Source organism: Marmota flaviventris, chromosome 8 (assembly GCF_047511675.1).
Source record: "Marmota flaviventris isolate mMarFla1 chromosome 8, mMarFla1.hap1, whole genome shotgun sequence".
NCBI lineage: Eukaryota > Metazoa > Chordata > Mammalia > Rodentia > Sciuridae > Marmota > Marmota flaviventris.
Genome location: NC_092505.1, coordinates 10,001,719 through 10,015,783, shown reverse-complemented (window position 1 = coordinate 10,015,783; position 14,065 = coordinate 10,001,719). Strand labels below are relative to the sequence as shown.

Genomic DNA, 14,065 nt, shown 5'->3' with positions numbered 1-14,065 from the left:
GCCTCCCCCACCCCAGTGTGTGTGTGTGTGTGTGTGTGTGTGTGTGTGTTTGGTGGTGGTACTAGGGATTGAACCCAGAGGACTTATATCACTTCTGACCTTTAATTTTTTTTTTTTTTTTTGAAGCAGGTTCTGGCTAAGTTATTCAGGCTGCCTTGAGCTTGCTTGTGATCCTCCTGCCTCAGACTCTAAGTAGTTTGGATTACAGGAATGCATCACCATGCTCAGCTCCCCCTTTAAAAAAGAAAAAAAAAATTGGCGGGGGGCAAAATTTTCAGTTTTCAGAGAGGTTGAAAGACTAGCTGATTACATAGAGCAATTATAGTTTAATTTGATATAGTTAGAAAGAGTGTGTGTGTGTGGGGGGGTATTGGGGCTTGAACCTAGAAGCATTCTACCACTGAATTATAATATTTTCACATACCCCCCCACCTTTAAATTTTGTTAACAGGGTCTAGCCAAGTTGTCCAGGCTGGCCTTGAACTTGTGATCTTCCTACCTCAGTCTCCAGAGTATCTGGGATTATGGGTGTATACTACTATGCCTGTCTAAAGTTAGAAGTTTTTGTTTATTTAGTTTTTTATGTGGTGCTGGGGATTGAACCCAGTGCCTCATGCATGCTATGCGAGCACTCTACCACTGAGCCACCACCCCAGCCCACTAGTAACTAGTATGGCAATATGTAAATCAATGGATGTGTAATTGATGTGATTCTGCAATCTGTATATGGGCTAAAAATGGGAGTTCATAACCCACTTGAAGCAAAGTGTGAAAGATGATATATCAAGAACTATGTAATGTTTTGAACAACCAACAATAAAAAAAATAAAGTTAGAAGTGTTTAATTATGCCAATAATTTAAACTTTAGAAGTGTTATTCTTCATAATCTAAATTTAGTATTTATGTGCTAGAAACTAAAATTCCTAATTATGTATGCTTTCTTCTTTATTTGGTTTTCTATAATTATTTCATATTTTCTGGTAATCTCCCTGTAATCATGCTAGCAAAACATTTGAAATCAAATAAAAAAAAACCAGTTGACTATGCTTTTTTATCATGTTAAATGACATTTTAATAAATAGTGTCCTAAGGATGGCCATCCTGTTTTCTAAATATATGTCTATAGAGGTCTTCTAGTTTATATACATAAGCATTTGGTAGTTTAATGTAAATACTAAAATTACAGACCAGCATTATTTGGATTTTCTGTAATTAGCTCTTTCTGAAGCTGAAATAAAGAAAGATGAAAGATTTCTCAAACACATGTTAGCTTTGGTTTAAAAATTCTAACATTATCCAGACTTTAAAAAGTACTGTCTACCTGTTTCTTCATTGCTCAATATTGAGTGTGTGGTTTTCTGTATATTCTTTTTGTATATAAATATAGGAATATTCACCTCTAAAATTATCTACACCCAGCAACAAGTTATGAAAAGTTTTAATAACTTGCCAAGTGCATGTATTTTTATGTAAAGTGTTCAAAAGAAATAAACAATCATATATTCCTTGGAAAAGATAAAAGGAAGTAAAAATACTAAGCTGAGCTGTTAATAGAGTTGGCTACAGTTAGTGAAGTCATGGATTTTCCTCTGTTTTTAAAAATTTTATGAACATGACCATCTATCCCCTTTTCTTTTCTTTTTTTTTTTTAAGAGAGAGTGAGAGAGAGAGAATTTTTTAATATTTATTTATTTTTTTAAAGTTCTCGGCGGACACAACATCTTTGTTTGTATGTGGTGCTGAGGATCGAACTCGGGCCGCACGCATGCCAGGCGAGCGCGCTACCGCTTGAGCCACATCCCCAGCCCAATCTATCCCCTTTTCATTGAAGGGAAAATTGAGGACAGTTGTGATGTAGCTACTATTGTAAACTGGAAAGTTTCAGGAGGAACAAATAGTAGTAAATGGAACAGGCTTATTTACCTACCTGGTGGCCACCCTCTCTCTTGTGTTGTGTCATGCCTGGATAAAGTCCAGCCCCCTCATCCTAGCATCGCCTCTGCACAGTGCCTACACTGTTAATAGGCAGCCTGCTTGCTTCCTGGCCACAGGGCCAGGGACCTTGGACAGAAGCATTCCTTGTTTTGCCTTAAGCTTCTACATTTCTGTTTGTTTTAAGCTTAGGTGGCCTATCTGCTGCAGAAATCCTGTCACACAGTAGAACTTCTGCTTTGATTCACTTTTTTTTTTTTCTTTTTTAAATAAAAAACACTCTAGACTCTCTATTAGCAGCAGCAGCAGCAGCAGCAACAGCTGCTCGTTTGTGTTTTGAGAAATTGTCTACCCCAAGATCATGAACATATTTTCTGTTTTAGGTCTTACATTTGAGTTAATTTTTGTAGATTATATGGAATGTAAGTATGGATCAGTGTGGGTTTTTGTTGTTTTGTTTGTTCCACATGGTTATCCAGTTGATTCATCTCTGCTGAAAAGACATTTTCCCTCTTTCAAGTTGCCTTTGCAACTTTGACAAAAATCAATTGGCCAAACACATGTGAGTCTATTTCTGAACTCTTTCATTGTTTGGTGTCTATCTTTACACCAGTACCAAAGGTCTTGACTACTGTTGCTTTATAGTAAATCTTAAAATCAGATAGGGTAGATCATTTAATTTGGTTCTTTTAAAAACTCTTTGGTTGTTATAGGACATTTGCTATATATTTCTGTCCTTGCCAATTTCTACTAAAAATTTTGATGGGGATTGCATAGAATGTACAGATAGATGCACTGGGAGCCAGTTACCATTCTAACTGTATTGAATCTTAAAATCTCTAGACTTGAAATTTTCTTAGCAATAGTTTGTAGTTTTTAGTGCAGAGGCCATGTATATCTTTTGTTAAAAATTGTACCTAGGAATTTTATAATTTTTGATGCTACCATAAATGGGATTGTTTTGCTTAATTTTACCTTTTAATTATCTGCTTGCTAATATATAAGAATTCAGATCATCTTGGTAGTGTATGCCTGTAATCCCAGTGACTTGGGAGGCTAAGGCAGGAGGATTGCAAGTTCAAGACCAGTCTCAGAAATTTAGTGAGGCCCTAAGCAATTTAGCAATATCCTGTCTCAAAATAAAAAAATGAAAAACAGAATTAAGTTCTTTTAGGTTAATGTGAATAAACATAAAACCTGAGTGGTGGGAATAAAAGAATTAAGTTTATTTACACTTTTTACCCCAGTGCTGAGGATTAAACTGATTTTTGATATATTATCTTTCATCCAGCAATTCTACTAAATTGCTGAGTGAATTTGCTAAATATTCTGCTAATATTTATATGCTAATCATTGTTTTCTAGATTTTCTATGTAAAAAAACTAGGTTGTCAATAAGGACATTTCAGTTTTTTTCTTTTCCATTCTTTATGATTATTATTATCATTTTTTAAAAAATTTTTGCCTGTTGATTTTTTTTTTATTTTTTTCTTTCCTGGCTTCTGTGGATTTTTGCATTGATTTTCTGTTATCTATTGACTCTTTTGGGGTATCTCTTTGTATTTATTTTAATTTTTTTATAACTTTATTTTATTTATTTTTTTAATGTTGTGCTGAGAATCGAACCGAGTGCCTCTATAACTGAGCTATAGCCCAGCTCCTATATTTATTTTTAAGTAGTTCTTTTTTTTTTTTTTTGCAGTACTGAGGACTGTAGGTAAATGTATTTACCTAAGCTGTCATAGTATCCCTCAAATTAATACTGAACATGTCAAGTAGAATATAGAAGGCTTGTAGCCATAGTGAGTCTTCCTCCACAGACTTTTATTCTGTGACTGTCATCTATATTTTATTTATATGGAAACACCTCCTAGACAGTGTTGCAGTAGTTACTTTTCAACAGTTTACATATCTTAAAGAGGTTAGTAAGAAAAAATAACTTTATATTCATGCAGATATTTGCCATTTCTGTTGATCTTCCTTCATTCCCTAAGATCTAAATTTCTCTCTAAATTTTCCATTTGATTCTTCTTAAATAATTTTTCATTGTCTAATGGGAAGCTGTGTCTTTCCATTCATTTTTTTGTGTTTACCTTTACCTCATGGAGCATAGGGATAATAGTTGATCTAAAGTTTTTGATATGGGCTGGGAATGTTGCTCAGTGGTAGAACGTTTGCAAGCATGTATGTGCAAGGTCCTGAGTTCAGCTCCTGGTCTTGTCAAAAAAATAAATAAAATTAATAAATGAAGTCTTTGTGAGATAATTTCAACATTTTATCATCTTAGAGTTGGCACATATTAATTGCATTTTTTAAAAATAAAAGTTACATTTTCCTACTTATTTTATATCAAGTGATTTCGGATTTTATCCTGGACATGTCAATTTCATGTGGTGTAGATTCTGTGTGCTGTGGTAAACCTTGGCAGAATGCTGTTTGTGCAGTTGATCAGGCACTTAATCTGTTTAGGTGTGGTCTCCAGGTTTTCTCTGCTGTGTGTGGAGAGGCATTCCATTCTCAGTTGAGTTTCCAAGATTAGTCTTGTACATCCACTGCTCAGGAGTGAGCCTGAGGCTAGTGTAGTTCATTTACAAAATTGGGGGAGGTCCCTTCTCTCAGCTTTCTCCTCTCTGGTTTTCTCCACGTTCTATGGTCCACAGGGAACTTTATTTGTGTTTTGCCTTGAGTTTTTAGTTTTAGTTATTTAAGCAAAAGGTCTGTGGTGGGTTTGTACTTCTCTAGCAGAATTGAAACTGTGGTGTGTGACATTTAAAAATCTTACATATGTGATTATTTTTCTAGAATATAGTGGCCCTTCACAAATTATTTTTTAAATTATAGTAATGCAGGTTGTAAATATATGTAAAAATAGGAACAAAACATTTTAAGCCTTGTTGTTATCACCATGTTTTATCCAGGTAGCATAGAACTGAAAAGGAGAAAGATTTGGAAGATTTGACTCAGTTTTTTTTTTTTTTTTTCTTTTATGGTGCTGGGGATTGAACCTAGGGCCGAGTGCAAGCACTCTACCAGCTGAGCTATATCTCCAGGCCTTAACTCAGTTCTTCCTCTACATGTTGCTACTTTTGTCTGGGGTTCCCTGGGAGTTGTGGGAGGACCCAGCTGTGGATGGCATTGGAAGGACCTGGGGGCAGAAGGAAGATAAGTGGGGATATTTAATCCTCATGCTTCAGCAGCATTTGGCTGTCTGTGAGTAGGTAAGCCTGGAAGGCACACCTTCTTCCATACCTGTGAGTGATTTCGCTCTTATTAGGTTCTAACTAATAGCCAGACCACTGACTCTAAAGGAATAGGGCTTGAGTTAGAGAGGGGAAGCAAGAGAAAGGTACAGTAACACTAGTGGCAAGTGCAGGGTGGACTCTGCAGTCCATTTGCTTGTCACTTAACAGATGTAAGATGCAGGGGAAGTAGAGATAGCTGTCAGAAGGACCAAAAGATAAATATAGTCTAATGTTGGTCATAAGGCGAAGGCTTTGAGGGAAGAGATTCACATAGGACAGGTAGTTGTTTCCTAAATACCAGTGTAGGATGGTAAACAGCAAATCATCTTCGGTGCTTTGCAGGAACTGATGATAATTCAAGTATACTTCAAGTCATAAGTTATTATACTTATGTCTAGTTATGACCCTCTCAATCAGTGAGAATGGCCTATTTTTTAATGCTTTCATTATCATAACTTAGAATTAAGAGAATGCTAGCTTCATAAAATAAATTGAGAAGTGTTTGACCTTTTTCTGTGAATCGTTTTTGGTAACAGGTTATATTTGTTCCTAGAAGGTGAGTTCAAACTCACTTCCAAAATAATTTTTTTCTTATTCCTTTTTAATTTTATGTTTTTATATTTCCATTATATCTGTGATGCATTATTGTTTCTTACCTTTTTAAAGGTTACTTTTAGAAATTTATAGGGAAGTAGAAGTGTATCCATTCCCTCTATATTTGCAACTTTATTGCATAGAATTAAGCATAGCATCTTTTCAAGCAGTAATTCTATAGAAAATAATAGCAAATTAAACCTAGGATAATTTAATATTAGGTAATACATCACTATAATTTAGGATGTTAATTAAAGGAAAAATACATGATTATTTTAGATTTTAAGAAGAAAATCTTCTGAAAAGAATATTTAAGCTGGCACAAGTCTGTGATCCCAGCTACTTGGGAGTCTGAGGCAGAAGAATCTTGGGCAACTTAGCAAGATCCTATCTCAAAAAAAGAGAAAGAAAGAAAAGAAGGGACTGGGGATGTGGTAGAGTACTTGCCTAGCATGCCCAAGGCCTTAGGTTCCAACCCCAGCACTCACCCCCCAGCTGTTAATTAATAAAAATGTTAAGTAAAATAGGAATAGAAGGAAACTATCTAAACACCCTAAAGACTACCAAAATACAGCTAAAAATAAACTTATTAAAATACAAAGTACTGAAAACTATCACCACAAGAATCAGAGACAATATCAAAATTACTGCTATTACAGTTTTTTTTTATAGCTTGATTGTATCACTTTGAACTAATAATATAAGGCTAAAATCTTTCAAGAGATTCACCTGCTAGATGGATTAGCACCAGTAAGAAAATATGGATAAAGTATAACTTGACTGGGTACAAAGAAATCAATAACTTTTTTTGTATTTTGCATGAACAATGAAGAATTGAAGTAAACCAGAATGAACATGAACAGAATGCATTTTCCTCTTCTGTATTTTGAATATTTGTTTTAGTATGATTTAAAAATTTGGGGCTTTTCATTTTTTGAATGCTCAATAAAAAGGTGTATGGTAGGTCAGTTTTGAAAGAATTTTAAGAGGACTGAGTGAGATAAAATGCATTAAAAAGTTTTGGAGCTGGGCATGGTGGCACATACTTGTAATCCCAGTGGCTCAGGAGGCTGAGATAAAAGGATCTTTAGTTCAAAGCCAGCCTCAGCAAAAAGAGAGGTGCTAAACAATTCAGTTGAGACCCTGTCTCTAAAATACAAAAAGTAGGGCTGAGGATGTCGCTTAGTGGTCTAATGCCCCTGAGTTCAATCCCTGGCGCACCCCTCGCCCCAAAAATAAGTTTTAGAAAATTACCAGGTAATTTTACCTGCCAATATAATATATGGAGTGAAAAGCAGTGAAGGAAGAGGTCAGCACCTGCAGCTTCTAAGGGACTTGTCATAAGAAGTAATCCTGTTCAAAACTGAATTCTCAGGTACCCACCTAACTATGGTGGGCTGATGACATGTTCTTCCTTCTTCTTTAAAGGTTGCCACAATCATACAGGAGGCACAATAGATGCTAACTCAGGAACAGTAGAAGATAAGATATGATGGCATAAGATAACAGTAGAGAAAATCTAGACAAAAGATTTTAGCAGTATTTTGTAAACTATAAGGGAATGAAGGAGTTGGTAAGAGAGTTCACAGAGGAGGATAGAAATTAACTCCCTATAGGAGTCAACAAAGAGGAGCTAGAGTGCTGGCTTGCCCCAGGGTGTCTTGAGAGGCTTCCACTTGCTTGGACCTGCCAGGTATTCCCAAAGGCAGCAGCTTAAAATGGGAACTCTTTAAATGTCTCATTCAGATTTTTTTGGACCATAATGTTCTATACCCCTTGCAGAAAAGGGACTGCTTCAGTCTCCTTTTTTCTGGGGAGGTGGGAAAGATGCTGGTATCAGAGAAGCTCCAGGATAGAGGGGTGAAGCAAGAGGCTGACATCTGCACTCTGTAGTGTAGGAGCCTCACCTTCTCTCTCCCCAGGCCAGCATTTAGATGATGCTGTACTCTTCTCATCCCACCCAACACTTTTTCTGGCAAAGGCAGGCTGCTTCAGTGAATACTAGCATTGGGAGGTCTCCCAGTGAAAAGGCAACTCTGTGCCCCTGGTCATCGTATGGAGCAGCCATCAGTCAACATGCCTTCCTCCTGAGCCAAGCATCTGAGTTAGTGCCTCACTCTAAAAATGAAGGACTGTCCAGTTGTTGGAGGGGAAAGGAGGAGGCATGGGGTTATAAATAATGGTGGCATGTGATGATCATTATTATCCAAAGTACATGTATAAAGACATGAATTGGGGGGAATATACTTTGTATACAACCAGATATATGAAAAATTGTGCTCTATATGTGTAATAAGAATTGTGATGCATTCTGCTGTCATATGTAAATAAAAAATGAAGGAGCATCCAAGGATCATTGGATTGTGATGAAATCCTCAAAAGTGAAGGACACCTAATCAGTTAGCCTGCCAACAAACAAAAAAGGAACTTGGAGGAAATGAATGATTCACGAAATGAATGAAAATTAAGAAACAAAATGAACCAAATAATCAGTTAAAAATTTTAAAAATAGAGAAAGTACTAGGAATAGAGTCAAGAATGAGAAGGAGCTTTTGGAAATTTGAAAGTATAATAGTGGGGGGAAATTTCATGAACATATTGAAAATTGAAATCAGAGTATATTGGTACATGTGATTCTTATGTTTTTAGATCTAAATTTACCTAAAATTTTTTAATCTGAGTATTTGGTAGTCTTTTTTTCAACTTTGTGCATTTACTATGTTAAACTAAAGTGTAAGGAAAAAATATTCATTAAATCTGCATTTTTTTTTAAAGTTAGGAAAGTGGACTGTCTTTGTTTCATATCTCTGTTCATGATTAGTAATGTCTAATGGGAAGTTTTGGAGCATTAGATACCTGTTTGTATTCTGAGCAAACATTCATGGAGTATGTATTGTTTACTCCTTTCTCATAATCTTTAAACAGCAATTCAGAGAATGTTTTTCGTAGGTGAAACAGGCTGTGAAGTTAATTGCCTTTGCTCAAATCCCAGCATTGTCACCAAATGTATGGTATTGCTGTAATTACTTCTATGTTAGTCAGCTTTGTATCACTGTGACCAAACTACCTGACAAGAATAACTTAGAAAAGGGGATATTTATTTTGGCTCACAGCTCCAGAGATTCAGTCCATATTCAGCCAAGTTCATTCCCCTGGGCCCAAAGTGAAGCAGAACATCCTGGCGGAAGGGTATGGTGGAGGGAAGCTGCTCCACTCCGTGGCAGTCAGGAAGTAGAGAGAGGACATAGGGAAAATGAGACCCTTCCAAGTGACACCTCCAACCATGCCCCTTCTGCCTACGGTTACCACCCAATCAGTCCATTCAAATTAGGATGGACTGATTATGTTATGGCTCTCATAATCCAACTACTTAATCTTCAAATATTCCTGCATTAACACAGGAGCTTTTAGGGGACTCCCCATATACAAACCATAACAACTTTCCTTTCTTGTTCTCATTTTCCTCATCTGTAATATGGGGATGGTGGTAATAGTACCTATCTCACAGAGTTGGGATGACAGTGAGTGGAGCATAAGACCTATAAAACACCTACTACAATGTACAATTTACAACAAGTGCTCAATAATAAGCTACTGTAACCATCAAACTGATGGAGTGGTGTATCCAGACAGTTGAGGGGAGAAAAAGAAAACCTAAAAAGTAACATTTATAGCACTAATGATACAATAGGCTGTCCTATGGTAATGGTATTACTCGCCTCTGATAGCTTCAAGTTGCCAGTCTCAATAGGCATTCCTGTGTCTATCACTATATCTGACACTGAGTCTATTCAGAGAATAAAAGGATGAAACCCTTTCATTGTAACTTTGATTTGTAGAGCCATACTCCAGTTCTAGTGTTGTCTTCTGATAAAGACCATATATTAGTGTGTTTATAATTAAGTGTACAGGAGTGAATTTTTCATAAACGTAACTGTTGCATTTCAATTACAGGCCCCAATTAGCAAGGCAAAAGTAACAGAACCATGGCTCAGTTTCCAACACCTTTTGGTGGTAAGTTTTTGGAAATTTCTCTTTTTTAATGTACTTCAGGGCCAGATTTTAAAAACTTACTATCTATAATAGAAGATTTCAGGGAAAAAAAAAAAAGTAGAGTGAATTGGCCAGCTCTTGTCTAGCATGTGTGAGGCCCTGGGTTCAATTCCCCAGTGCTGCTAAAGGATAAAAAGGGGAGGGGGGACAAAATTAGAGTGAATAATAAGTCAGACCTCATGTACTCCATCATATGGCTTCCATAATTATCAACTCATGGCCAATATTGTTTCATCTGGATTCTTTTGTAGCAACTCCCAGGCATCATTTTATTTCATCCATAAATATTTTAGGATGTTTATCTAGAAGATAACATTTTTAAGACATAACTATAATACCATTATCAAACTTATAAAAATTTATATACTACGTTGTCATACCTATAAAATTTATAATTACTTTCCCTAATAGTCTTGATATTTTTTTTTTGCTAAGGTTGTTTTTTAAATTTGGATCCAAATAAAGTTCCTGTGTTGCAGGGTAGTTCATCTGTCTCCTAAGTCTCTTGGTTTGTGAACTCTTCCCTCTGTCCCTGTTTTTTCTTTTCAATTTATTTGGTGAAGTATCTGGATCATTTATTCTCTACTTTTTCAAAGCCTGAATTTGAAGTGTGATATTTTTACTTATTTTACTTTAGTTTATCTATTTGAAACATAACAATCTGCATAAAATATGTTTTCAGGTAATTTTTCCTGACCTTATTAGGAAATTGTTAAATGCTGTATTTTTTTTTTTTTTTTGATCCTGGAGATTGAACCCATGGCCTTACACATTTACCTATTTCATAACTTTTCACTATAACATTTAAGGCACCTGGCGGTGCAGTTTTAAGTTTTAATTAATCTGTTGGTTAGATATATGTAAATAAATTATGAATTCACTATCTTCATAAATCCTGACTATAGGGTTATAGACAAGCTTCTAAAAAAGGAATTTGTGGTAGCTATGGTTTGTAGCTCAGTGGTAGAACACTTGTCTATCATGTGTGAGGCACTGGGTTTAATTCTCGGTTCCACATAAAAATAAAAAAGGTATTGTGTCTATCTACAACTAAAAAAAATGAATTATGCCAATTTGGTTTTGGTTCTGCTTTCCTTAGATTTTCTAACTTTATATACATTCCTTCCAAAGACAAGCAGATGTTATTTTATCAAACCATTTATTACACATTGACAGAACCTGGAAGTGCTATGGATTGTGTGTGTGTGAAAGTGCTATGGATTGTGTGTGTGAGCATCTTGTTTTTCTCACTGAATAACTTATCTTTTATTTGGCCTGTAGGCAGCCTGGATATCTGGGCCATAACTGTTGAGGAAAGAGCGAAGCATGATCAGCAGTTCCATAGTTTAAAGCCGATATCTGGATTTATTACTGGTAATGGGAGTCACTATTTTCATAGTCTTACTTAACTTTAGTGCATATATTTGTAGAAATCTATTATGTACATATAACCAGAGGTTGGCACATATAACCAAGGAGACAGTTGACTTGTTTTGCTATTAACCGTGATCCTGTAATTTATGATTGCTTTTCTCCTATCCATTCAAACTTTGTATTCTTTGTGCATATCAAGCCACTTACTTGTCTGGGGCATATCACTGATGGCAACTGGTTACCTTCAAAGGACCAGGTTGTTTTCTTTAAGTAAGGGAGGGGTAGACTGTGACTCTAAAGCTAAAACACTTGCTCACTTTTCATCCTGAGCTGGTTTGGGAAACTGTTAACAGATTCTGAACATTTTTTAAAAGGGACTTTTCCTATCTCTCTAAAGTTCCTTTCATATGTTGCCTTTTCTGCTATCTTTCCTGTTTGATTACTCTTCAGGAATTCACTTTAGGAAAAATGGGTTATGGATTTCCTGGGGAAATATTTTTGCTTGTGTTTGTATCATAGCTCTCCCTAATTTATTTTCATAATTGATGTAATTGTTTTATATTTTCCATAAATATATAAGAAGTACCCCAAATTTGGAGCATTAGGTATTGAGAGTAGCAAAAAATGTTTTATAAAGTAGAAATATCTGGGCTGGGGTTATGGCTCAGTGGAGGAACATTTGCCTAGCACGCATAAGACTCTGGGTTTGATCCCCAGCACCAAATAAAAAATCTAAATGAACAAAATAAATGTATTGTGTCCATCTACAACTAAAAATATAAATAAATAAGTAAATAAATAAAGTAGAAGAATGGCTCATCAGTTGTTTCCTAAGGATTCCTGTAGATCTGTAGATGTGCTTTGTCATTGTGCTAGTTAGCTTTCCATTATTTGTAACAAAATATCTGAGATAATCAACTTAAGAAAAGGTTTATTTGGCTCATATTTTTGGAGATTTCATTCTGTGACTGAGTAGCACTGTTGATTTGGGCCAATAGTGACACTGTACTTTATGGTGAAAGTGTTTGATAGAAGAAACCTGTTCACCTCAGGGCCTGCTACAAAAGAAAGGAAAAGGGCTGGGTCCCTTTATCCCATTTGGGGGCACACCCCTGATGATCTGAGACCACCCACTTGGCCAAACCTCTTAAAAGGTTCCAACCCCCCTTTTCCCCAGGACCAACTTGATGACTAAGCCTTTAACACATTGGCCTATGGGGGACATTCAGTATCCAGTCTAGAGTATTCACAAGGGGTAGCTAACTTCTTAGTAGCATATTAAAGTGGACAACCTATCCCAGCAAATAGTTGCCCTTTCTGAGATGATTTTTTAGAGCCTTCAGGTTTTGGGTTAGTGCTGATGGTTTCATTCTACTGTTGCTTATAGGTTCACCATTTGGCTTTTATCATATGTTCAATTCAATATTTATAGGATTATCACTCTTATTTTTGTGATTTTTTTGCTAGGAGTGGAATTCCAGCAACTTTTGTTTTTTCTGAAACTTTTTTCACTTAATTTACAGGTGATCAAGCAAGGAACTTTTTTTTTCAATCTGGATTACCTCAGCCTGTTTTAGCACAGATATGGTAAGTTGCAATTTTGCATAGCAGAATGTAAAAGACAGTATTGTCCAATTCGGTTTATTTGTTTGGTATTTTGGTTTCTTATTCTATATAGAAGGAGTATATATCTGTTTAGTCTCAAACAATCTTATTTCTTATCAGAGAAATTCTCAAAAGTATCTTTCTGATTTAGAAGTTTAAAAAGGAGGTGACATTTAAATGGTGGCACTGCTGTGTCAAAAAGTCAGACTTCCACTTGAAACTTTGAAATTTTGATATTTTTTTTCCTAATTATTTTGGCCAGTTTTTTTCCTGACCTTCTGCTAAATAAATTTGTGATATTTGTGATGACTTTTTTTTTTTTTTACTTTTAGTAATAGCTCTTGTTAGGAAAAAGAAAAAAAAAATAATATCTGTAGGAATCTGTTCCCAAAAGAAATTTCTTTTTTTTAACTTTTTAAAACTTTTAAAAACTTTTTTAAAATTCTGATTTGTTATATATGTCAGCAGAATGCATTTCAATTCATAGTATACATACAGAGCACAATTTTTCTTGTCCCAGTTGTTCACAAAGTAGAGTCACACTATTTGTGTCTTCATACATGTACTTGGGGTAATGATATCCATCTCATTCCACATCTTTTCTGTCCCCCTGCCCCCACCCTTCCCCGCCCTCCCCTTTGCCCTATGTAAAGTTCCTCCATTCCTCCCTTGCACCCCCCCCCCCATCCCCTATGGATCAGCATCCCCATATCAGAGAAAACATTTGGCATTTGGTTCCAAAAGAAATATCTTTGAAAAGTAATATGAAATTTCTGAACTTAAGATGTGCTAAGGCAATGGAATAATGCAGAATAAGACCTGTCTTCCAATCCTGATTCTTATACTTATTTAGTTTCTAAACCTTGGATATAACTTGACTTCTTTAAGACTAAGTTTTAAAAATTATAGATAATAATAGCTGCTCGAGCAAAACACCCCTTTATACTAATCTTATTCTTATGTGGTTTTTCTGGGAGGGTTCCAGAGTTGGCCTTGTTCCTTTTGGTAGAGAGGGATGGGAAGGACTCTGAAGTTTTAGGCAGTCCCTGTGTCAACCATCTGGGGAATAACAGAATTTTGCATTGAGAATTGAGAGCTGTTAATGTGGCCCTCCCCCACAGCTCCAGAAACCTTTCCTGGCTCTGTACTTGTTTCAAATACATGAGGGGTATAGATTGATGAGCAGTATGTGTTAGACTAAGCCTTTATAATGTTTTGTTACCATGTGGAAACTACATTCCAGTTAGCTTCTCAACTTTAAACTG

General features: G+C 35.8%; 1 protein-coding gene across 2 annotated transcripts in view; it reads left to right on the top strand.

The window, feature by feature from the left end:
* Itsn1 (intersectin 1) overlaps positions 1–14,065 on the top strand; it is a 204,906-nt gene that overhangs the window by 50,486 nt on the left and 140,355 nt on the right. For both annotated transcript variants that reach the window (XM_027929297.2, XM_071615072.1), the window contains exons 2-4: positions 9,723–9,782; positions 11,103–11,195; positions 12,719–12,782. In XM_027929297.2, the coding sequence (XP_027785098.1) occupies positions 9,755–9,782; positions 11,103–11,195; positions 12,719–12,782 (185 nt within the window). In that variant the 5' untranslated portion in view covers positions 9,723–9,754. The remainder of the gene's footprint in view (positions 1–9,722; positions 9,783–11,102; positions 11,196–12,718; positions 12,783–14,065) is intronic.